Source organism: Periophthalmus magnuspinnatus, chromosome 8, assembly GCF_009829125.3.
Source record: "Periophthalmus magnuspinnatus isolate fPerMag1 chromosome 8, fPerMag1.2.pri, whole genome shotgun sequence".
Classification (NCBI taxonomy): domain Eukaryota; kingdom Metazoa; phylum Chordata; class Actinopteri; order Gobiiformes; family Gobiidae; genus Periophthalmus; species Periophthalmus magnuspinnatus.
Genome location: NC_047133.1, coordinates 15825465 through 15850074, shown reverse-complemented (window position 1 = coordinate 15850074; position 24610 = coordinate 15825465). Strand labels below are relative to the sequence as shown.

The 24610-nt window shown below is 43.5% G+C and overlaps 2 protein-coding genes across 2 annotated transcripts in view; both read left to right on the top strand.

Moving 5' to 3' along the window:
- Nucleotides 1-16518, top strand: part of znf652 (zinc finger protein 652) — a 36267-nt gene extending 19749 nt beyond the window's left edge. The window contains exons 5-7 of the mRNA XM_033971824.2: nucleotides 716-831; nucleotides 4113-4257; nucleotides 12016-16518. Of these exons, the coding sequence (XP_033827715.1) occupies nucleotides 716-831; nucleotides 4113-4257; nucleotides 12016-12638 (884 nt within the window). The 3' untranslated portion in view covers nucleotides 12639-16518. The remainder of the gene's footprint in view (nucleotides 1-715; nucleotides 832-4112; nucleotides 4258-12015) is intronic.
- A 4394-nt stretch (nucleotides 16519-20912) lies between these two features.
- Nucleotides 20913-22707, top strand: phospho1 (phosphoethanolamine/phosphocholine phosphatase 1). The gene is made up of 2 exons (XM_033970974.2): nucleotides 20913-21124; nucleotides 21515-22707. The coding sequence occupies exons 1-2, from the start codon at nucleotides 20939-20941 to the stop codon at nucleotides 22292-22294; spliced, it is 966 nt and encodes a 321-aa protein (XP_033826865.2). The 5' UTR covers nucleotides 20913-20938; the 3' UTR covers nucleotides 22295-22707.
- Nucleotides 22708-24610: the final 1903 nt, after the last annotated feature.

The following is a 24610-nucleotide window of genomic DNA, read 5'->3' as shown; positions in this document are numbered from 1 at the left end:
TGTGTTTGTGTGAACCTCTTTAATTTGTACTTTCTACTGTTTGGATCCACACAGAAGACCTCGAATATGTGAACTCAATATTTTATATATATATATTCTATCCAAATTCCTTAAAGTCTCCTCCCTTTGTCCCTTTGTCCCTTTGCTTTGTGGAGTTCAAACTCTTGTCCTTCTATCGATGAGCTTCATGACAAAGTCCCTGAAATGGTTTTCACTTCACAGCTGAGCCTCAGGGTCAAGAAATGACAAAAGTCCAAACCGTTCATAGTTTTGATCTTGGAGATAAAGAGCAAAATGTCCAAACTTTACACCCATCGAGTTTATGAACAACATAAATATGGACACTGTTCTGTGCAGTTTTTTTTTTAAATAGTTAAACATGAAATCCCAGGTAGTCTCACTATTCCTCGAACATTGAAAGGACGCACCGATCCGATACCGATACTTTAGGTTTAAGCTTCTGCTGATCCTCGATATCAACCAATACCAATGGCTGAAAACATAGCATTTATTTCCTTTAAACAAAAATAATAAGACCAAACTGATCCACACATTTATGCAGCTGTTACTTTTCTCCCAAGTAACAACTTGACAACAGAACAACTTTACATAAATACAAGTTCAAACATTCTGAGACTTTCTGGGCCAAATACAACTTATCACATCAGCGTATCTGTTCTAAATGCCTGTTCTGTCTGTTCTTTGTTGTTCTCAGCTCACACCAAGGACATGCCCTTCACCTGTGAGACCTGTGGGAAGTCCTTCAAACGCAGCATGTCCTTGAAGGTCCACTCCCTGCAGCACTCTGGAGAGAAGCCATTTCGCTGTGAGGTAAACGCCCACTCAGCCACACCCCCCACACTGCCACGCCCCCACACACTCACAAATACAACACTGAACACTGAGGTAACCAATTCACTTTCTGTGTAAAAACTGTGTCCCCTCTCTCTGTAACTGCTGCTGTCAGACTCGTCATTTTGGTCTTAAATGTTCGTATTAACCCGCTCTACATGATCCTGGGGTTTTTATTTCACTATTGTGTCTGTAAATCAAGATATGAACATCAATAACGGACAAATCAGGCACCTTCTTTCCCTGAGGTTGCTCCTGCGGGCAGGAAGGGACGTTACCTTCAACAGCCTGGCTGTGGATTGGCTCTTTGGTTGCTATGATACTCGTGGTCAGAATTACAAATTGGCCCCTATAACTGTTAGCCTTGATGAGCTTCATTTGGAGCTGAACGCTGTGGTGACATCACAGTCACTTAGTCGACTTCTTTACACAGTCTACAATACATACAGCCACATTCAAAATCTGTGAATCTCAAACTTCTCATTATGAAAGAGCGTTGAGCTTTTGAGTTGCAAAAATAGACATCTGGTTTTCTCTTGTTCTGCTCAAACATAATAATAACAGAGCTGATGTTTGGAACAGTCTGTTGTTGTCGTCTTTTAACAGTGATGTTTCGTCACTTGAGCCAATCCTCATCATGTAATTATGACCACGGGAGACGAATATCTTAGTAGATAGAATAGGATTCAGATTACAGATGTTTTTAAGAAAATAAAACTGAAGAAGGAAGTGCGTAATCGGTGATACTCGTAGGACAAATTAAAGAAAATGTGCTGCTCTAGTGTGATGTGCAGGTGTCCATAGGGGGCGCCGACAGCATGCGGCGCTTTATTGTGATGACGTTTACGGCGACGTCAGCTCCCACTGGACACCACAGTTTTCTAACGTGGAAGGCAGCGGACTTGTGTCTTTTATTAAGTGTTTTTAGATGAATATTGTGGTTTAAAATGTGTAAATTATAACATAATGATCCACAGAGATGAGAACCATAGACACGGGTACAGTAAGGCTGATTTAAAGGAATCAGGCCAAGTTGAGACTGAATATACGAGACGCGCACGCACAAATACACACACAAATACACACACAGTGGAGATGGCCTACACATTTTTACCTGGCGGCTCATCCACATTCCTCAGGTCGATGCTTTTCTCTGTTACACTTAATGTTTGAATAGAGCAAAGGTGTTTGTTACATCTGGGCTCATGTTCTCACTGAGACACTCTGGAAGAAACGGACTTAAAAAAAAAGTTTTGACAAGACTTGGCTAAATTATCTATTATTTGTTTTATCAAAGTGGTTGATTACATGCCTGTGATTCGTTTATGCTTTTAATAATGACTCTAGTTTCATTTTGTGCCTCTTTGCTCAGTGGTTTAGCTGCCATGAGCTCATAACACATCCAAAAGCTGAAAGATTTTATAGTTAATCCTGTATGTGCCAATCATAGACTGTATATATAAAAGCACATAGCTAACCTGCTAGCCACCACGTACCAAACAGGAAGTTATCATGGGCGCACTTCCGGCTCCATTGACTCTGGCTCCAATTTATGTCACAATTCACTAATTTTAATCTTAAGTGTTCGTATTAACCCGCTCTACATGATCCAGTTAATCAAGATATGAACATTAATAACAGACAAATCAGACGCCTTCTTTCCCTGAGGTTGCTCCTGCTAGCGTTAGCAACAGGTTCTGATTGTCAGCGTTGCTAAGCGTTTGCTCTCTGCCAAACCAGCGCTGTGGGCGGGAAGGGGCGTTACCTTCAACAGCCTCGCTCCAGATTGGCTCTTTAGTTGCTATGATACTCGTGGTCAGAATTCCAAATATGGAACTCTGCTCCAAATTCACCCTATAACTGCTCTAGCCTCGATGAGCTTCATTTTTTAGCTGAACGCTGTGGTGACGTCACACTCAGTCACTTGAAGCTATGTCCATTTATCTGTACAGTCTGTGGTCTATCTCCATGGAGAATGTTCCAGTGTATAGTTTTAGTACCTTTTTAAAAGCTGAATAACCCTCCATTGCGTTATAATGTAAAAGTATCAAATTGTGTCTAATTTGGTGCCTGAGTCTAAATGTGGCTCACTTTGGAGCAGGTCTGTGGCTCACCCTTTGATTAAGGTGGCGTTTTCCTCTTTGTGGATAGAGAACATGTGTGTTTGGGTGGAGCTGTTCTACCAAAATATTTAAAGTCGTCTTCTACTTAAACATGTGATTAGACAGTTCCATACGTCTCACAACATGTACATCTACAAAGCCATGTGTTTTAGGCATGTTTGGGATGAAAATAGAACAAAACTTGATTTAAAGTTGTTGATCATGTAAGTGCTGCATTCATTTAATTTTTTTTAACAATATTGTTCATATAGAAGACACTTTTGGGGCTAATTCTAGTTTGTTTTGGTTTCAATATTATCGTTTATACTCTATATTTACTTCGACATATCTCACTTCAGAATGTGTTCTCGTGACAGGCCGGTTGGCGCCAAAAGCAGTGCTCTGATTGGCTTCGCTTGGACTGTCCCAAATGAATGAATGTGGACATTAACGATGTGCCGAAGCTTTTCCCAAATTCTCCATTGATGAATGAGATTCCTACTTATCTGGAGAGTGCGGTTTAGGAGCCTTTACGGCAAAAGTGGGCAGGGCCAGATAAGGTCGATAAAGAGTTTTACACATAAATAAATACTAAGTTGTCAATATTAATGAGGCAGGCACCGAACATTTTCAGTTCTGAAACTGATTTTACAAAACAGCTTTAAGTGTCTGATCCCTGATATCGACTGATGCCACAAATATAAAAGAGTAAACTGATCTGAATATGTTCTGTGGTTGCTACTTATTTCTCAGAATGACAATGTTTGAATTTCTAGTTGTACAAAGTTGTTCTGAGACTTTCTGGTCTGACGTCGACCTGTAAATGTCTCATTACATCAGTTTAAAGGTCCAGGATATCAACTGAACCGATGTTTAGAAGCCGATATCTGATGCCAGGATCAGATCAGTGCCTCACTGTTAATTTCATTAATATATATTAATATATATAATATTCAGTTTGATAAGTAAATTATCAGAGGTTCGTGGTGTAGAAGTGAAGGTGAAAGCAAAATATCTTGGTTCCAAAGGCCTTTTCCAGCAGAAGATTCTGGTTCATTTTAACATCGTTCTGGTGTTGATCTGTTCTTCTGTTATTGTTTTGTTTCTGTGCAGAACTGTGAGGAGTGTTTCACGTTTTGTTGTTTTCTTTTTGTGCAGAACTGTGACGAGCGTTTCCAGTACAAGTACCAGCTCCGCTCCCACATGAGCATCCACATCGGACACAAGCAGTTCATGTGTCAGTGGTGCGGAAAAGACTTCAACATGAAGCAGTACTTCGACGAGCACATGAAAACACACACAGGTACTTTTACTTTTACTTATACCACACAGGTATTTTCATAATTATACAAAACACGCATACGCATACATTTACACGTACAGGTACTTTTATACTTGTATACTGTTACACACAGTTACTTTTATACTTGTATACTTTTACATATACTGGTACTTTTACTTATACTATTATACTAGAAAAGTTTTTTTACTTATACTTTTACATATACCTTTACTTATACCTACACCGGTACTTTTACTTATGAAAGGAAAAAAGTTCAATCTACTTTTTAACATTCAGATCCTCAAAGTTTCCACTTTTTGCATTAATGAACTTTTTTCCCGTTTTTTGTTTTTATTTCCGGTTTTATTGTTTTTATTTCCTCTTTTATTCGTGCTGTCATTTTAAAGTCCTGCCTGTGCTCACGTGTAGAAGGCTCTCGTGATAATTTTACATTCGGCACATTCTGGTGTCACGCCAACCACAGAAGGATGTGGCTTTATTTTAATTTTCAGTCCATTCTTTCATTAGGGCTTGATCCAGTATGATTTAGACCTGATCTGGACCTGATCTGGACCTGATCTGGACCTGATCTGGACCTGACCTGGACCTGACCTGGACCTGACCTGGACCTGGTCTGGACCTGGTCTGGACCTGGTCTGGACCTGGTCTGGCCCTGCCTTAGTCCTGCCTTAGTCCTGCCTTAGTCCTGCCTTAGTCCTGCCTTAGCCCTGCCTTAGCCCTGCCTTAGCCCTGCCTTAGTCCTGCCTTAGCCCTGCCTTAGTCCTGCCTTAGTCCTGCCTTAGTCCTGCCTTAGTCCTGCCTTAGTCCTGCCTTAGTCCTGCCTTAGTCCTGCTTTAGTCCTGACTTTAGGGATGGGATGATATTAAAATTAAGACTCACGATTATAATGGCCAATGATTTTATCACAATAATTATTAAGGAAGTATAATTTCCTCATATGTGGACACCAGAACCTTGTGTAGAAAAAAAAATTGTATTCTGTCCTTGACTACTCAAAATGTGTTGTCCACATGTGTGGATGCCAGGTCCTAGGAGGTTATTGGTATTCAGATTAATTCATGGTTGTTCTAAAGTGCAGTCAGCCGTGCAAAATGCTGTTCAGCTAAACCTAAAGTAGCAATAGCAAAGTCGACACAAACACAGATTCATACAAATACAAACTACATTCAATAGTTTATTTCACATGGTATGTTACTTACGATGGATATTTTCGACTCAAGTTTGTCAAATGATGCAGGAAGGTTGTCTCCTAAATGTGCGTGTAAGTTGCTCGTGTTTGTCCTCGGACCCGTATCTTTTTTTCGCAGGCTCTGCAGATTGGTGGCTCATCTTGTTGGTCTTGTTTTTCAAATCCTGAATAATTCCACACATCAGACTTCACCTTCTTGAGTGGAGGATATAAATGTGCTCCGTTACTAGCCATGACGGTGACTGAGGTGAAGAACCATCACCGATTCAGAATAGGCAGAGAAGCTAACAAGTTTCATTACTATGATGTCCCCTTATGGACAAACACCAGAACTAACATCTAAACATTGTATTTAAACTGCAAACATGAGACAGTCTGATGCTGTAAAGACAGTTATAATCGTGTGCAATGATCACGATTAAAAAATGCCACAAATGATGAATTAACCTTTTTAATCGTGATTAACAATATTATTGTATATCGTCCCATCCCTGCCTGACTTAATCCTGGTTTGGATCTGGTCTAGTCCTGATTCAGTCCCAGTTCAGCTCCGATTCAGTCCCAGTTCCATGGTTTAGTCATGATTTAGCCTGGTTTGGTTCTGGTCTAATCCTGGTTTGGTTCTGGTCTAGTCCTGGTTTAGTTCTGGTCTAGTCCTGGTTTAGTCCTGGTTTAGTCCTCTTTCAATGTGGTGTTTGTACAAGTGTAAACTCACTCTAGTCTATGATTATATCAAGTTCTGTGGTGCAGTGGTTGGCCCTCTGCCACACAGTGAGATCTGGGGTTGTCGCCTATAATTACAAGTACAAGTTATCTTTTGACTAAAACGAGGTCCAAAAGTATAGGGTTACCACGGTATTAAGAGTTCAAACTCCTTTTTGATACTAAGGAATAGACTCGATACTCAATACTGATCCCGATACCATGATGATAAAAACATTCTTTCTTTAGAAAGTAGAATAGTTTTCAACATTAAATGGTAGGACTGAACCAGGACTAATTAACTTTTATTTATTTACACTTTTTTTTTTTTTCGTCTTTTCTTTGTGGCTTAAATGCAAATGAGAGGGCGGTGCTGACTGATTGAAAGGACGTTGGACTCTCCTTCCCGTTTAGGTGGAGCTGCTTCTGTTTGGCACACTACTTCAACCACTGCTACTATTTCAAATACCAAATCTACTCCAAATACCACAGCTATTTTAAATACTACTACTTCACCCACTGGCACCACTTCAAATAATAAAACTACTCCAAATACTACCACTACTTGAAATACCTGTTGGACTCTTTTAGTATTGTTATCAGCTCAAATGAGTATGTAGTGTCAGTGCTGGTTTTAGTATCGATTTAGTTTTTGATTCTCGATACTTTGACAGCTCGTGTATAACGTAAACGTGTTCTGTGTATAAACCTTTTGGCTGTACACAGATGAGAGCCTGCCTGAGGTGGTGTAAACTGGGTGTAGCTCTGGACCAAATGAGCATGTTTGTTAAATAAGTATCTCACGATAACTGCGTCACATGACCTTTCCAGTCATACAGGGTTTGACTACATTCAAAGCAGACGCCGTTTCATTTCAACGTTTACTAAAGATTAACCGGGACAAAAGTTTTAATATCAAAATAAAAATAAAAACTCTGCAGTACCATAATGAAAATGAATGAGCTAGAGATGTAAATGTACATAAAGGTTCTCATTATGTTTTGGGTGTTTTTTTAGTGCTCCTTTAGGCTCTGTGGCATAGACTGTACTGTTTATATAAATGAACATATCTAACCTGCTAGGCGCCGCATTCCAAACAGGAAGTGATTGTGGCCTCTATCGACTTTGGCTCCAATTCACTTTCTGTATAAAAACTGTGTCCCCTCTCTCTGTAACTGCTGCTGTCAGACTCATCATTTTGGTCTTAAATGTTTGTATTAACCCGCTCTACATGATCCTGGGGTTTTTATTTCACTATTGGGTCTGTAAATCAAGATATGATTTTTCACTTTAATAAAAGTGACTGTTAGCTTTGAAACGCAGTGAGCTAGCTAGCGGGCTACTGTACACGGAGCCTTTTGCGTCATTGACTAGGAACTTTGGATCTAATTTAGTAACAGTAAAGTAATGTGTAATCTATATGTTTTGGGACAGTCGTAGTTCACAGCACGTTCACTTCACATCTGCAGATTCAGGACTAAACCTTGCTCAAGTTTTTCTTTTGGAGGAAAAACATAATTTGCAATAGTTTTAGTTGATTTACATGATGACGCACATAGACTATGGACTTGACTGCTGCTGACCGTCACGGCTCCTGTTCATTTATAAAGTCAGTCAAAAGGCTTTACAAAGGGTTTTACAAAAGGCTTTAGAGGTGCAGAGAGATCACTATACAGACTCATAAAAACTATTTTTAAACTCCTTTCAGTCACATGCAGCTTAACAGAACTGTTTGAGCCTGGATTAAAGCATTGTCAAAGTAGAGGCCTGTCTCACATCTTCAGGACTGTTCCAAGTTTTAACTGCACAAAACTGAAACGCTGATTCACCAGGTTTAATCCCTCTTTAGTCCCACTTTAGTCCCGGTTTAGTCCTGGTTTGAACTTGGTTTTTGTTGTGGTTTAGACCTGGTTTAGTCCTAGTTTTTGTTGTGTTTTTTGTTGTGGTTCAGTCCTGGTTTAGCCCTGGTTTAATTCTGATTTGGTCCTGGTTTAGTTGTGGTTCATGTTGTGGTTTAGACCTGGTTTAGTCCTGAGTTAGTTGTGTTTTTTGTTGTGGTTTAGTCCCGGTTTAGTTGTGGTTTGTATTGTGGAGTAGTCCTGGTTTAGTCCTGGTTTAATTGTGTTTTTTGTTGTGGTTTAGTCCCGGTTTCGTCCTGGTTTAGCGGTGTGTAGTGCTACCTATAACGCATATCCAGCACACATGTTCTGAATACTCTTTGTGAGTACCTGTTTTGTGGTACTCTTTCATGCGGTGGTGTTCAGAGTATACTGCTTTTGTGTTGAGGTAGTTGAGATTTTTAATTACATTTTTTTCCTCTTATGAGTGATGAGAAATGTAAAAATCATGAAACCAACATAAAGCTGTTCCATAAATTTATATATTTTTAAACACATCTCATTGTAAAGAAAAGTGTTCTGATTGACCCGTTTCATAGACCCGTCTGATTCTGAAGACATTACAAAACACATTTTGATTTGGGTATTTGGTATTAAATAAATAAAGCATGTTCTTCCGTCTCTGAGCGTTAGTCCTAATGTTTCTTGCTGCTCTTCACATTCAGTGTCTATTCCTACAGTGGAACAGTGACTTACGGTCAGTTTATTTCGACTTGTACAGAACGTTTACAGTATTTGTGACATATTGCGCCTCCTTTAGCTACATCCATTTATCTGTTTGTATTTCTACAGCACATTTTATTAACAGTTTCCAAAGTGTTGCATGAATCCACAGTAACAGCAACAAGAATCAATTCATATATTAACTGAAGGAAACGTTCTGCAGATGTAAAGTCACATCTGGAGCTCACAGTTGCAAGCATAAAATGTTATTTGGAAACAGTGGTGGGCTGAGTGTTTGCCCACTGATTTAAAGGTTGGCGGTTTGAATCCCACTCTCATCATTGCTTGAGCGGGTAGATCCACTGACCCCAAGGTTAGTGGTGCAATTCCAGCTCCCACAAATAAATGCTGTTAGTGTCCTTGGGCAAGACACTTCACCCACCTCTGTCCCACGGTCTCTGTACAGTGTGTGAATGGGTGAGTGGTTCATGACATCACCAGGTGGAACAGAGCGTTTTGAGCTTTGGAGATGTAGACAGAAGAATAAAAAAGTGTTACTCAAACATGTGTGAATGAAACAAACACAACTCCAGGTCTGTTTTTGAGGAGGTAACAGCATTAGAACATGACTTAAAGCTACAAGAGTCAGTTTTGTGTAATATAGGACCTTTTAAGCATGAATTAATGAGGCGTTTATACTGTTTTTCCCTAATCCAGCATCTCTAGTTCAATCCAAAAAGAGTCAAACTTTATCTCAAAATTCCTTGCTTTTTTGCTTCACCAAAGATAAAATGCCCATGTGTCTGCAGAATATCCCTGCTCACAGTTCATACTTTAAACTCGAGTCTCCCATCAGTCTCCCTAAAAAGGAACGCAGCCACAGGGAACACTAAGGTCCAGTTTTGTAATGAGAGGGAGGAGTCGCTTCAAACGGAGCTGTGCATACATGGCGGTTTGTAATGAGTAGCCAGACACATGCTTCTGCCCAACCGCTCTGCTGCTTGTACGGCTAAACTCGGCCGTGTGTCCTGTGTCTTTCACTGCAGCTCTATGGCAGCTCTGGGTGGGTGCTCTGCCACTATTCTATTTGTGATATGTAATTATTCTCTCCTCTCTTTTTCCCAAAGCTAGCTGCTGATTTAGCCCAATGCAGGACAGAGACACACCCAACCCTCGAGCGTGTGCGTTTAAAGGTCCTATTTTACATAAAATCCGCTATTGTGAGCGTTAATCCATGTTACCTCCTCAAAAACATATCTGGAGTTGTGTTTTCTCCCTTTATTATTAGTCTGTCTACATCTCCAAAGCTCAAAATGCTCTGTTCCACCTTGTGATGTCATGAAGTGGTAGTTTTCAAGTTAACAGCTCCTTTTACCTTTAGATCAATAGAGATTGGGAATTCCAGGACTGAAATGATCCAAATGATTCTAGTGAAGGTGTGTGGAGTTTAAAAACACAGTGGAGCACCTGTATTACCACATGATGACATCACAAGGGTTGTTTTCTGTTTGAGAGAAGAACTCAGTCTAAATATGCAACTCCAGGTCTGTTTGTGACAGCAAAATATTAGAACAGAGATGAGAAAATGGCATAATGTGGGCCCTTTAAATCCTAAAATGTCTGCTTCCCCAAACTTTTCCAAAAGGCTAACAGTAGCAGTGCTAGATTAGCACATTAGCTGTCACCTTTCTGTTAGCGTATGTGCGTTCGGAGAGCCCTTGAGCAGCATGCTAATGGCTGGCTGTGTGGGTGGGTGCAGCACATTGCAAGGCTCCATGGTGGGAGGTTAATGAGAGCGCCAATCCAACGCGGCTCCTCTGGTTCAGCTCCTCGCCTGCGCTTCTCCGACTGTGAATTGTAATGGCTCCCTGCCGAGTGGGTGGGCTGGCAGCAAAGACCTCCAACTCAAAATGGCGGCGCGTGTTGAAAAGAGCTGTCTGTGTTTGGAGGCAAGATATAAAAGTGGAACTCTAAAGTGGAACTCTAAATGTCACTCGTAAACGCTGAGGCTCCTGTTAAGTTTGGTGTAGGTTTGTGTGTCTGATGTGACGTAAGGCTGCAACCAAAGACTATTTGAATATTAAGAATGCACTGGGCTTATACAGCGCTTTTTCAGACACACAGTCTCTTTGGTGGTGAGGTACTATTGTAGTCACAGCCGCCCTGGGACAGACTGACTGAACCTACCACCAACACTCACGCTTACTCATGTCTGTGTAATCCTTAAATCATCCAGGTCTGATCCATTATACAAGCTAAAAGTTAAATCTGTCAACCGCACAAAAAGTTGTAGGAGTGAAGACGTTTGGCTGCTCATCCAAGCGGCTTCTTCTGGTCAGATTACTGCTGGACACTGCCTTATATCTGTCTGAAGGGAGGGGATACTCACACTCATTTTTCCTGTATGTGGAGGTCTTTTCTTTGACCTGTGGCGAAATGCACACAGACAGACCCAGGCTCACCTGCGCAAACAGAGGAAGGTGGAGACTGTGTCTGATATTAAGTTGATCCAAATGGCCTCATCAGAGAGCAGCTCTGCAGCACCCATTCCCAATTCCAAGCACACTGCACTCGACCCTTTCCAGAGTGATTGTGGAGCCGCTCTGAGACCTCGTGTTTCGCTTATGGACCGGCCGTTTACTGTGGTCCAGAGTGACACTGTTGGGTTCACATTGGCCCAGTCACTGCTCTCTGAGGTCGTGTTCACACTGCCTCAGGATAATATGAATGACCATTCGCTCGGAGTCTGTGTAGTCCACGTCATTATTATTATCCAGATATGATTCTGATTACTTAGTTGTACTTATAGTTGTACTTTTACTTGACTAGTGACAGTGGCTTAATGGTCCTAATGTACTGATGCGATTATAGACATGTACTGTCGACAGCTTGGTCGACTGAAAAGGGGGCGTGGCAATAGCTCTCAAAACTAATCTGTATCTCTGTGTATCTGACTCAAACTGCACTCACAAGAATACACCAGTTGACCTCAGGGCTCTGGTGGACCATAGGGCTGCAGAACTCAAGTAAAGAGGACCCACAGAGCGCAGACTGGACCCACAGAGCGCAGACTGGACCCACAGAGCGCAGACTGGACCCACAGAGCGCAGACTGGACCCACAGAGCGCAGACTGGACCCACAGAGCGCAGACTGGACCCACAGAGCGCAGACTGGACCCACAGAGCGCAGACTGGACCCACAGAGCGCAGTGTTGTAGATGTGTTGTTTTGTGTGCATCAGACCAATGGACAAAAGGTCTGATGTTTTGTGACGTATTGTGACATTTTATGTTTTGCATTTTTCAGGAGAGAAGCCGTTCATCTGTGAGATTTGTGGGAAGAGCTTCACGAGTCGTCCCAACATGAAGCGTCACCGCCGCACACACACGGGGGAGAAGCCGTACCCCTGTGAGGTGTGTGGACAGCGCTTCCGCTTCTCCAACATGCTCAAAGCTCACAAGGAGAAGTGCTTCCGGGTCACGACCCCTATGATGCTCCAGAGCGCACCATCTGTCCCAGTGCGCGTATTTGCCAACACCTTCTCCACCGCCTCCAGCCCGGGACCTTCGGGACCCGCACCCATTTCCGCCTCTGCACCCGTCACTTCCTCTGCACCCATCTCCTCCTCTGCACCTCTGGGTCTCAGCGTGTCGACAGCGCCTGTGCCTCAGAGAGCGCCCATGGGACACACATACGCACATGTACAGCTCCCCTCCGACCCCTCCCACCACCACCACCACCCTCCTCACCCCCCCACAGCCCAGCAGCACCTCACTAACGCCCCACCCCACCTTCTCGCCGTGCCCCCCGGGTCACACCTGCCCCCTCCCCCCGCCCTGTTCAAGAGCGAAGGCCTGAACCACTGCGGACACGAGGACAGTTATCTGCATCACATGGGTCCCACAGAGAAGGCTCCGCAGCAGCACTGAGCCACTCCCCTGTCCCCTCTTCTGACACCTCTCCCTCTCTCCTGTCACCTGTCCCGTGTCACCTCTCCCTTCTACTGTCCCCTCTCCTCTATCCCCTGTCCCCTCTCCCCTGGCACCTGTCCCCTCTCCTCTCTCCTTGGTCCCCTCTTCTGTCCCTGCCTGAAAGAAGATAAATGTCCACCTCTTCTAACAGCCCTAACCTCTGTAAAAGTCTCTCAGAGTGACTTGTTTATATGGAGCAGCTCTCCGTATATATAGTTCCGTTCTTGTTTCTCCCAGTCCATTGAGACACTGCGTTGAGTGTCCGTTTCATCTAAAGCTGCTGGCGTGCGACATTAGGATTCACGGCTCAGTTCGCTTCATGTTTAAGTGACCTTTAGCTGCACATGGGTCGGACCGTGGGGTTTAATACTCCCTACGCTCTGGGTTTGGGATGCACACGTTTAATGAATGTTCGACTGTTCTGAACTTCCTGAAGCAGAGGGTTTCGTTGGAGAGAAGCTGTGTCGTAGGTTACAGTGGGACAAGGACAAGAAAGCGGTTTTGTAAATGTTCCGTGAATCTGGACCAAAGAGATTCACGACAAGTTAAAGGTGCTGTTCATTCCTTGTTTTTTTTTCCCACTTTTATTTCATTTCCTGCAGTTAAATATCATAAAATTATGTAGTCTCTGAGGATGTTTTTAGACATCGAGATTCAGATTTTTGTTGTGACACAGTCCACGTTATGCAGGTTACCGAGGCGATCTCAAGCACACACAAAAACAATACTGCCACTGGTTCAGCTCAGTTCAACCTCAACTTTTCTTATGGTCGGTAAAAGCTTGTACATTTAACAGGACACTACTGCCACTGTGAGAGGCCAAACGCAGGCCTCATCAGGATCACACCTCCTCTGCTGCTGTTCAACTATACGGGTTCAAAGGTCATTCATGCCTGTACTATTCACCTGGGACCTCCATCTCAACAGTTTAATCCATTTCGCTAACATTATTCCAGATTATGTGAACATCACCTTCTGCTCTGTACTCAAATGCATTGAATGTTGCCTCCACATAAGGACTCAAGTTTATGTTCTAAGCATTGCTCCTAGTTTAGCTATATTGTTACTAGCTATAACGCTATTAGCATAGGAAAAGTTAGGACAAGACACAGTTATAAATCGTACCACGTTTTAGGTGAGAAAATGTCGAATTACATTTGAGAATGTAATGTTTTTGGAAAGACTCAGATCAGTGTTAATTCAATTCTTTTGGTAGCAGAGGTTTGTACTTCCGTTTCCTGTTTCTTGTCCCCCCCAAAACTGCTTTATACACATAGACTGTATATATAAATGGACTTAGCTAACCTGCTAGCTGCTACGTTCCAAATAGGAGGTAATCATAGGTGCGCTTCCGGCTCCATCGACTCTGGCTCCAATTCCCTTTACATTGAGAAACTGTGGCCCCTCTCTGTAACTCTGTCTAAAAATGTTCATATTTACTCGCTCTATGATTGTGGTATTGTTATTTCACTATTATGTCCATAAATTAAGATATGACCGTAACCTTCAACAGCCTCGCTCTGGATTGGCTGTTTGGTTGCTATGATACTTGCTGTCAGAATTCCAAATATAGAACATGGCTCCAAATCTGTCGCTATAACTGCTAGCGTTGATGAGCTTCTTTTGTAACTCATAGCATTCGACTCCACTTAGTCCACTTCTTTATACAGTCTATGTTTATGTGCTCCATTAGGTAGGCTATACAACATGGAAATATCTAATAAGTAAACATAGTACCTTTAACACAAACTCCTTGCTAGCACAGTGTTAGCGTTCAGTCTTGAGTGGCTAACCTCTGTAGTTTAGCCTGTCTCCATTTTGAATCCAAACCCTAGAATTACCCTGCCAGCTCGGTATCGTGCCCCAGATTCACTGCTGTGCTTTGGCTAGTGTTTTGCCACACCGATCTCTGTCTCTGTATATAATTTCGAAAAGCCTTTGTCAAATTTTTTTTGTGTGTGTGTATTCTCTGCACTTTACCGCTGCGTGGGTGAGGCGCAGGGAAGGGAGGATCTGACGATGCATTGTGTGGAGCCAAGTGCGGCCGCTGGGTGAAAAGGTGCAAGTGTTGATGTTTGAGTGGATGTTTTTAAGGCAATGAAAGGAGGAGAACATTCGGGTGGAGGACGGGAGTGATGGAGAGATCATTCATGCAAAACATTAGGACCACCTGTTAGCTGTTAAAGCTGCGCTGTGGAACTTTTCTGGCACAGGGTCCGCCACCTGCGAGTCTCCACGGGTTTTCAGATTTTAGAATGTGGTGATGTCATCTCAAACCCAGCTACAGACATGTTTCGTCTTTATCTGTCTGGAATGTTCCACAGTATGGCATTATGAATGTCTATTTATTCAGTTACCAGTTTTATTCCCTCCTTAGTAACACACGTGCTTGCTTACTGTGAGAGGAACTGCCTCTTCACAGATGTGACCTGTAACTTGGCCTGGTGTTGTCCCCGTTTCATGACAATAAAACATTTTAATATTTACTATTCCAGATAAAGCAATAATATCACCATGGAGACCAGCAGGTGACAGACGTTCCACCAGAAAGGTTGCATAATGCAGCTTTAAAATGTATTGTGCACTTGCCCCATGCACAGAGTTCAAAGGTTATGCAGCGACATCATTTTATTTGAAAAATGCAGAGACGGAGCTATGAACACAACAGACAAATGTGTTTGGTTTTATCTGGTCTAATTTTTGTCCATTGAGCTGTTGTTTTTTTTTTAGCTCAAATTATCTTTATAGCTTAGCGACAGGGGGAGATAAAGGAAACTTCAACTCACACCATAAAAATAATTTCCTCAACACAGACTAAGAAACACCTTGAACTGAACCTCTCGCCTTAAACGAGTCTGATCCATAGACTCTTTATATAAATAGACATAGCTAGCGCACTAACCGCCGCGTTCCAAACAGGAAGTGATCATGAGCGCACTTCCAGCTCCATCGACTCGTCATATTGGTCTTAAATGTTCGTATTAACCCGCTCTACATGATCCTGTTTTTTTTTTTTTATTTCACTATTGTGTCTGTAAATCAAGATATGAACATTAATAACAGACAAATGAGGCGCCGTCTTTCCTGAGGTCGCTCCTTCTAGCATTAGCAACAGGTTTGATCGACAGCGTTTTGGAATCAGGTCCAAACTAAATATTTGTGACTTTTATATTAATTTCAAACTGCAGCAGCTGTGTCACATTTTAGGTTCAGTGTTTGGAGTTTTTACAGGAGAAAATGTCATTACTCACCAGTGACTAATATAAAATTCTGAACATCATGATGTCGTTGCATAAACTCTGGACCAGCATTACCAAAACATAAGCACCTTTCCACACGTGAACCTGTCCAAAATGGCTGTCCTCTTGAGTAGTCATAATGTTTTGTTTGATCATGATTGTTCAGATGTGGACCTTCTTGTTCTGTTGTTCACTTTGCGTTTCTGTCTAAAGCATCGCTGTTTTTGGTAATTCGTTTTGCCTACAATACTCCTCCTTTCTTTGTGAACTAGAATGCACTTTTTACTAAAATCCTTGGCTCGTTAGTAATAAAAAATAACATTGTATATTCTTTAAAGATGTCTAAAAATCGATATACTTTCCCCCTTTGTATTTTAACCACTTAATGTAGCATCACGTATTTTATTATTATTGTCTGGTACAAAATGAGCAGCTTTATAATGTCCCCGTTTGTTTTGTATGTTTTATTTTTGTTTTGTTTTTTTGGAGTTTGAGGAGAAATTGAAACAAGTGGGCCTTTTTTGATAATGTACATTAACTGTACAATAACTGACTGCTAACTTTGAGAAGTAAACAAGTAGCCATTATTATCACAACCCTGTGCGTGTCTTATCTATGGCAGTGAGATTTTCCAGTGTGCTTACAGTGGGTCAGGGATGTGGGGCAGTGGGTCAGAGTTTAATTTTTTTTTTTTTTCCAGCTTAAAACTGGAAAACAGCTCATGAACTAAAAGTGCACTTCGTGGTTGGACACAGGCAGTTGATATGACCTAGAGGTAATGGCATAGTCTGTATATATAAATGGACGTAGCTAACCTGCTAGCCGCCCCGTACCAAACAGGAAGTGATCATGGGCGCACTTCCGGCGCCATCGACTCTGGCTCCAATTCACCTTCTGTGTAAAAACTGTGGCTCCTCTCTCTGTTACTGCTGCTGTCAGACTCTTCATTTTTGTCTTAAATGTTCGTATTAACCCGCTCTACATGATCCTGCGTTTTTTTTTCAACATTGTCTGTAATCAAGATATGAACATAAATAGCTTTAGCAAAAGGTTTCACTGACAGTGTTGCTAAGCGCCCGCTCCCTGCTAACCCCGTGCGGGCGGGAAGGGGCTGCGTCCTGTTTTGTTTTTTTTTTGTACTTTTCTTCACAAACTGTACCTTACCTGGTATAAAATTATAAATATTTAGCACAGTTCTATCCATCAAACCCAGAGTTAAATATGTGCCAGTCGTTCCGCTCTGGTCTGTCCTGTTTTGAGCTTGTGTCAGACCTCAGTGTTACGACTCTGACGCAGCACCGACCTCGATGTTTTGTTTTCATAACACTTGAGCACGTCAGGAGAGAATCTTTGCTTTTGTGCAGAGGTGGAGCAGCCACAGATATATAATACAAACTGACTCTTGTAGCTTTAATCCATGTTCTAATGCTGTCCCCTCCTCAAAAACAGACCTGGAGTTGTGTTTTGTTTCATTCACACATTAACACTTTATTATTAGTCTGTCTACATCTCCAAAGCTCAAAATGCTCTGTTCCACCTTGTGATGTCATGAAGTGGTAGTTTTTTTATGATGCAGCTGTAGTGTGACACAGGCACAAACTCGTATCAAATACTCATCACTGCTTCATGTGTAGTACTCTGTGTAGTACCCTGTGTAGTACACGCTCAAACAGAACCTTCCCAGAACTTGGCTCCTTCAAAAATAGCCAAATGACTCTACAATTTGAGCCACAGCACAAATTACTATTTTCAAAAAGGAGCCCGGTATTTTAGCCGGTAGAATGTCAAAACTGTGACTCCATATAAGTACACGGCCTGCGTACTCTCAGTGATGTACTGTCTCATTGATGTTTTAGATCAGTGGTTCTTAACCTGGGTTCGATCGAACCCTAGGGGTTCGGTGAGTCAGTCTCAGGGGTTCGGCGGAGGTCAAGACACGCACCCAATATGATTCGTGGACTGTGAGCGTCTCCAGACACTGGCCGTGTCCCAATTCAACAAATGCACCCTTCAATATGCCTATCGAAGTACCCGCCAGACTTAATTTAATGGCACAATGGCGCATTTAAGGGCATTTAAGGGCACTTGAATTTAGACACGGCATGAGACAAGGCCAGAGTGATGCCCCAGCATTGACTGGGAGGATCCCGGCAACAACTGCGCTCTGATTGGACATCTTGGAGGGACCACGGAAGCACATTACCGACATTAGGTGATGGGTGTGTGTTAAAATGTTAAAAATAATAAACTGCATAAATACAATAAGTTAATTATTGCAATACATAAGATTAAAAATTAAAATAATTTCAGTGTGGTAGTATTAAAAAAGGTGTGTAATTTGTTGTGAGTTCATACATTGTATTGGTTTTATTCTTTGAACACAGTGAAGTTAATGCACAGTTCATTTTGTGCACCAGTAAAACATACATGTGTCTTGAATTTGAAAAAAAAAAAATATATATATATATATATATATATATATTTATTTATTTTTTCAAATTCAAGACAGATTGTTCTAGATTGAAGAGTATCTTCGTTCGCTGTTGTCGGCCGTGTTCTGTAAAGAAGGGACATTGCTCCTAAAGCCAGAGGCGGGTCGTGCTCTGTTACATTAGATCAGCTCAGTTACTTTATCAATATTGCGTCTCACTTCAGACACCTGCCCCAGCGACAGTCCTTAAAGGGCCCCTATGACTCTCTGATCTGATCTAATGTTTCCTCATCACAAACAGACCTGGAGTTGTGTTTTGTTTCATTCACATGTTTGACACAGAAACCCTGCATATTTAGGCTGAGTTTTTCTCTCAAACTGAAAACTCTGTTCCACCTAGTGATGTCATCATGTGGTAATACAGAAAGAAACACCACTGTGTTTTTAAACTCCATACACCTTCACTAGAATCATTTGGATCATTTCAGTCCTGGAATTGTCAATCTCCACTGAACTAAAGGTAAAAGGAGCTGTTCACTTGAAAACTACCACTTCATGACATCACAATAAATAATAAAGTGTTACTCAAACATGTGTGAATGAAACAGAACACAACTCCAAGTCTGTTTTTGAGGAGGGAACAGCGTTAGAACATGGATTAACGCTCACTGATCATGAAGTCTTTATTTGTGCTTATTAAGTCTAATTATCGTGTGATTATTTTAAAGTGTCACATGATCCATGTTGTTCAGGTTTAACCCTTTACTAAAAAAAATACTACAGACACTGTTACATTTGGTGATTCATGGGCTGTGTAAGGTGCCCTGGAGAGAGAGAGAGAAGAGAGGAGAGGAAAGAGGAGAGGAGGCATGATTCAGTGCTGAGTGGGTGGTCCAGCTTTCGCTCTCTCTCCCCTTTCCTCACTTCTCTCTTTCGCCTCTCTCTACCTCTTTCTCCATCTCTCCTCTTTCTTTTCCTCCTCACACCTCATAACAGTCTGTAGGATCTACATTCCCATTTGGGTTTGAAAATAGTCTCTCGCCCCAGCTGCTCGTCATTAAGGCCGCGGTGGAGGCACGCAATGGTGGAGAGACGTGGTGGAGGCACGGTGGAGGCGCGCACTTGTCCCGGCTGTGTGTGTGTAGATAAGCAGAGGGCCTTGTCTCCACAGCTCCACGCGCCTCATTAAGCTCCGTGTTTCTTCTTTTATTGGACTATTCTTCCTCGTGCGCAAAACAATATCAGGTCCTCTCTGGAGCTCAGGCTGTGGTTATTACATGGAAACACAGACTGTGTGTGTGTGTGTGTGTGTGTGTGGTGGGGGGGGGTGAGAGAGAGAGAGAGTGAGGTAAGTGTGTTACTCACGTCTCAGTGTGAATGATCAGTGTCTGCTGAGGACACTGAGCATTCTCTCCATTAAAAGTTGGGCTGTGTGTCTGTGTGTGTGTGTGTATGTGGGGGAAGTCTTATATTCACCTTAAAGCCACAGTGCGTAACTTTAGCACCCAAAGATAGATGCATGTTTGTTTTCCTGTTGTGTTTGTTGCACAAAAAACATTTGGCCTGGAGGAGGATCTCACCTTCTTGTTTCTATGGAGATGTTGGTCCTTTGATGGTGAAATTCCACAGTATGGCATAAAAGTTATCTGTCTTAGTCCTGGTTTAGACTTGATTTAGTCTTAGTTTAGTCCTGGTATAGTCCTGGTTTGGCTCTGGTTTAGTCCTGGTTTAGTCCTGATTTGGCTCTGGTTTAGTCCTGGTTTAGTCCTGGTTAAGTCCTGGTTAAGTCCTGGTTAAGTCCTGGTTTAGTCCTAGTTAAGTCCTGGTGAATGTTAATAAGGAAGAAGATGGTTTTAAGTTTCTATTTTCAGAAAGTTACACACTGTGGCTTTAATTTGATGATAGATTTTTGGACATTTGTTCTGCCCAGATCACAGATGTTTGCTGTGCCTGTTCATTTGAGTTGTGCCCTGAAGCAGAAGTCATAAACATCATAAACATTATCTTTGTGAGTGGCTTGTGGGTTGTTGCTGAGGCGTGACTTCCAGTTGCTTTTCTGGTTTTGAAATGTTTATGTCACTCATTCACTGTAAAGCTCCTGTATGAGACAAAACACTTTATTATTAGTCTGTCTACATTTTCAAAGCTCAAAATGCTCTGTTCCACCTTGTGATGTCATGAAGCTCCTTTTACCTTTAGTTCAGTAGAGATTGACAATTCCAGGTTCTGAAATCATCCAAATGATTCTCATGAAGGTGTGTGGAGTTTAAAAACACAGTGGAGCACTTCTTGTATTACCACATGATGACATCACAAGGTGGAACAGTGTGTTTTCAGTTTGAGAGAAGCCTAAATATGCAGGGTTTATGTGTTAAACGTGTGAATGAAACAAAACACAACTCCAGGTCTGTTTGTGATGAGGAAACATTAGGACACAGATATCTTCTTGTGGGACATGTCTCTGGCTCAAACCTGAGTCCTTTGCGCACTGTGCCGTCCGGAACATTCAGCCTCCATCTGAGCGCGCAGGAGGCGCGCTGTGCACGCGCCCCCTCCTCTCGTGGTTACCCCCGCCGTGAGCGCGCACAATGGGTAAGTTGTTATTAAAGGGGCGGACACGGAGGCGCGGTCATGTCACCATCAGCCACAGCGGGTTTGACTGTCACATAAAAACCTCGCACCGCTCCTTCCACCGGCGGAAGTCTCGTGAACCTGAGCCAGCGCGGAGCGACGGACCCGAGGAGACACGGCGCGGAACCGGACCAAGGCAGACGGTAAAGTGTGTTTATTTTCTGACTGGATTCAATAGAGAGAACAGTGTGGAGTGAATAAGCCACAGGAGAGAGCGCATCTATATCTGTCTCTACAGAGTTAGATCAGATCAGGACACTTCAGAAACCTTTTCTCTGAACTCACCTCTGAAAACTAAAAACAATGAGGAAATGTTTTAAATACCCACAATGACTCTGTGCTGGAGCTGTCATCTTAACGTGCGTAAAATGTGAGGGGCCAAACAGGACTCATTTACATTTTACGCACCGCTTTGCGCGCGCAGTCCCAGTGCTGTTCATGTTCAGAGGTTATTATGGGATGTGCTGGTCCTGTGTACTTCGTGATGTTGATTTAGGTGCAGAGACTCACGTGACATCACTCTTCTCCTATAGGTCCACACAGCTTGGAGCATGGCGTCGCCACACCTCTCCTCTGACAAGCGCTTTCTCATCGTCTTTGACTTTGACGAAACCATCGTCGATGAGACCAGCGATGACCTCGTGGTGCAGACGGTCCCGGGACAGTACCTCCCGGACTGGCTCAAGGACACGTATCAACCGGGCCGTTATAATGAGTACATGCAGCGTGTGCTCGCGTACCTGGCAGAGCAGGGCGTCACCGAGAGCGACATGCGCGCGGTAATGGAGAAGATTCCCGCCACACCGGGCATGCTCGCGCTTTTCCAGTTCCTGCGCACGCGGCCGCAGACCGATTTTGAGGTGGTGCTTTTGTCTGACGCAAACTCGTTCTTCATCGAGTCGTGGCTGCGGCGCACGGGTGCACGCGGGCTCTTCCACCGCATCTTCACCAACCCCGCCACGTTCAACAAGGATGGCCGCCTCGTGCTGCGGCCCTTCCACTCCCACGACTGCCCGCGCTGCCCCGTGAACATGTGCAAACAGACAGTGCTGCGCGATTATGTGACCCGCAGGACGCAGGAGCGCGGCCGACCGTTCCAGAGGTTGTTCTACGTCGGAGATGGAGCAAACGACTTCTGTCCCGCGCTGTGCCTGGGACCACGTGACATCGCCTTCCCCCGCAGAGACTTTCCCATGCACCGCCTCATCACCGAAACGCACGAGGCCACGCCCGGAGAGTTCAAAGCCGTGACCGTGCCGTGGGCGAGCGCTGAAGAGGTGATACAGCGCCTGCGCAAACACGTGGCAGAATGAAATCTATAACCACAGGACTTTAGTCTCAGGTAAACAAAGGTCAGGTCAGTGCGGGGCCAAGTCCGAACGTGCCTCCGCCACGTGCTCACGTTTAAGGCTGGCCTGGTCACTGTCAGCGGGTTAATCATTATGTTCCTCTTTGTTTAGTCTGATAAAAGACATAGGCTCTACACAGAGTCTGGTGGAGGCTGGGCCCTATAGGCCCATAAGCATCACAGCGTTTTATACAGGCTTCTATATATTTAAATAAAACAAGTGTCTTTGTACTTAAGGATATGATTCTACACCAAAGATGTCATTTTTAATGTTTGTAATGTTATTTTCTGTATTTTATTTTATGTATATTACTTACCTGTCTGTCTGTGCTGTGCTGAAATGTTTATAAAAAACCAGCAGGAATAAAGCCATAACTGAAATGTGTGTGTGCAGTTCCCTCTCTATACACTACACTGAGTCACACTGAGCCACACCGAGTCTACACTGAGTCACACTGAGTCTACACTGAGCCACACTGAGCCTACACTGAGTCTACACTGAGCCACACTAAGCCTACAATGAGTCACACTGAGCCTACACTGAGCCACTCTGAGCCCACACTGAGTCTACACTGAGCCACACCGAGTCTACACTGTTTCACGGCTCTCGTCTGTTCTGTGTTGAGTCAAAGAAAAACAAACTGAGTCTACACTGAGCCAAACCGAGTCTACACTGAGCCACACTGAGTCTACACTGAGTCTATACTGAGCCACACTGAGTCTACAGAGTCACACTGAGTCTACACTGAGCCTACACTGAGCCACACTGAGTCTACACTGAGCCACACTGAGCCTACACTGAGTCACACTGAGTCACACTGAGCCACACCGAGTCTACACTGTTTCACGGCTCTCGTCTGTTCTGTGTTGAGTCAAAGAAAAACAAACTGAGCCAAACCGAGTCTACACTGAGTCTACACTGAGCCACACTGAGTCTACACTGAGTCTATACTGAGCCACACTGAGTCTACAGAGTCACACTGAGTCTACACTGAGTCTACACTGAGCCACACTGAGTCTACACTGAGTCACACTGAGTCTACACTGAGTCACACTGAGCCACACTGAGTCACACTGAGCCTACACTGAGCCACACTGAGTCTACACTGAGCCACACCGAGTCTACACTGAGTCTACACTGAGTCTATACTGAGCCACACTGAGTCTACAGAGTCACACTGACTCTACATTGAGCCACACTGAGCCTACACTGATCACACTGAGCCACACTGAGTCTACACTGAGCCACACTGAGTCTTCACTGAGTCTACACTGAGTCACACTGAGTCTACACTGAGCTTACACTGAGTCACACTGAGCCACACTGAGTCACACTGAGCCTACACTGAGCCACACTGAGTCTACACTGAGCCACACTGAGCCTACACTGAGTCACACAGAGTCACACTGAGTCTACACTGAGCCACACTGAGCCACACTGAGTCTACACTGAGCCAAACTGAGTCTACACTGAGCCACACTGAGCCTACACTGAGTCACAGAGTCACACTGAGTCTACACTGAGCCACACTGAGCCTACACTGAGCCAAATTGAGTCTACACTGAGCCACACTGAGTCTATACTGAGCCACACTGAGTCTACAGAGTCACACTAAGTCTACACTGAGTCAAACTGAGCCTACACTGAGCCACACTGAGTCTACACTGAGCCACACCGAGTCTACACTGAGTCTACAGAGTCATACTGAGTCTACACTGAGCCTACAATGAGTCACACTGAGTCTACACTGAGCCACACTAAGCCTACAATGAGTCACACTAAGTCTACACTGAGCCACACTGAGCCTACACTGAGTCACAGTGAGTCACACTGAGTCTACACTGAGCCACACCGAGTCTACACCGTTTCACGGCTCTCGTCTGTTCTGTGTTGAGTCAAAGAAAAACAAACTGAGTCTACACTGAGCCAAACCGAGTCTACACTGAGTCTACACTGAGCCACACTGAGTCTACACTGAGCCACACTGAGTCTACACTGAGTCACACTGAGTCTACACTAAGTCACACTGAGCCACACTGAGTCACACTGAGTCAAACTGAGCCTACACTGAGCCACACTGAGACTACACTGAGCCACACCGAGTCTACACTGAGTCTACACTGAGCCACACTGAGTCTACACTGAGCCTACACTGAGCCACACTGAGTCTACAGAGTCATACTGAGTCTACACTGAGCCACACTGAGCCTACACTGAGCCACACTGAGTCTACACTGAGACACACTGAGCCACACTGAGTCTTGACTGAGTCTACACTGA

What these genes read in the sequence shown, in the direction of transcription:
- phospho1 (XM_033970974.2), top strand. Translation starts at nt 20,939, where the DNA reads ATGGGTAAGTTGTTATTAAAGGGGCGGACACGGAGGCGCGGTCATGTC. An exon ending in GAACCGGACCAAGGCAGACG is followed by an intron (nt 21,125 to 21,514) that starts GTAAAGTGTGTT and finishes CTTCTCCTATAG; the next exon opens with GTCCACACAGCTTGGAGCAT.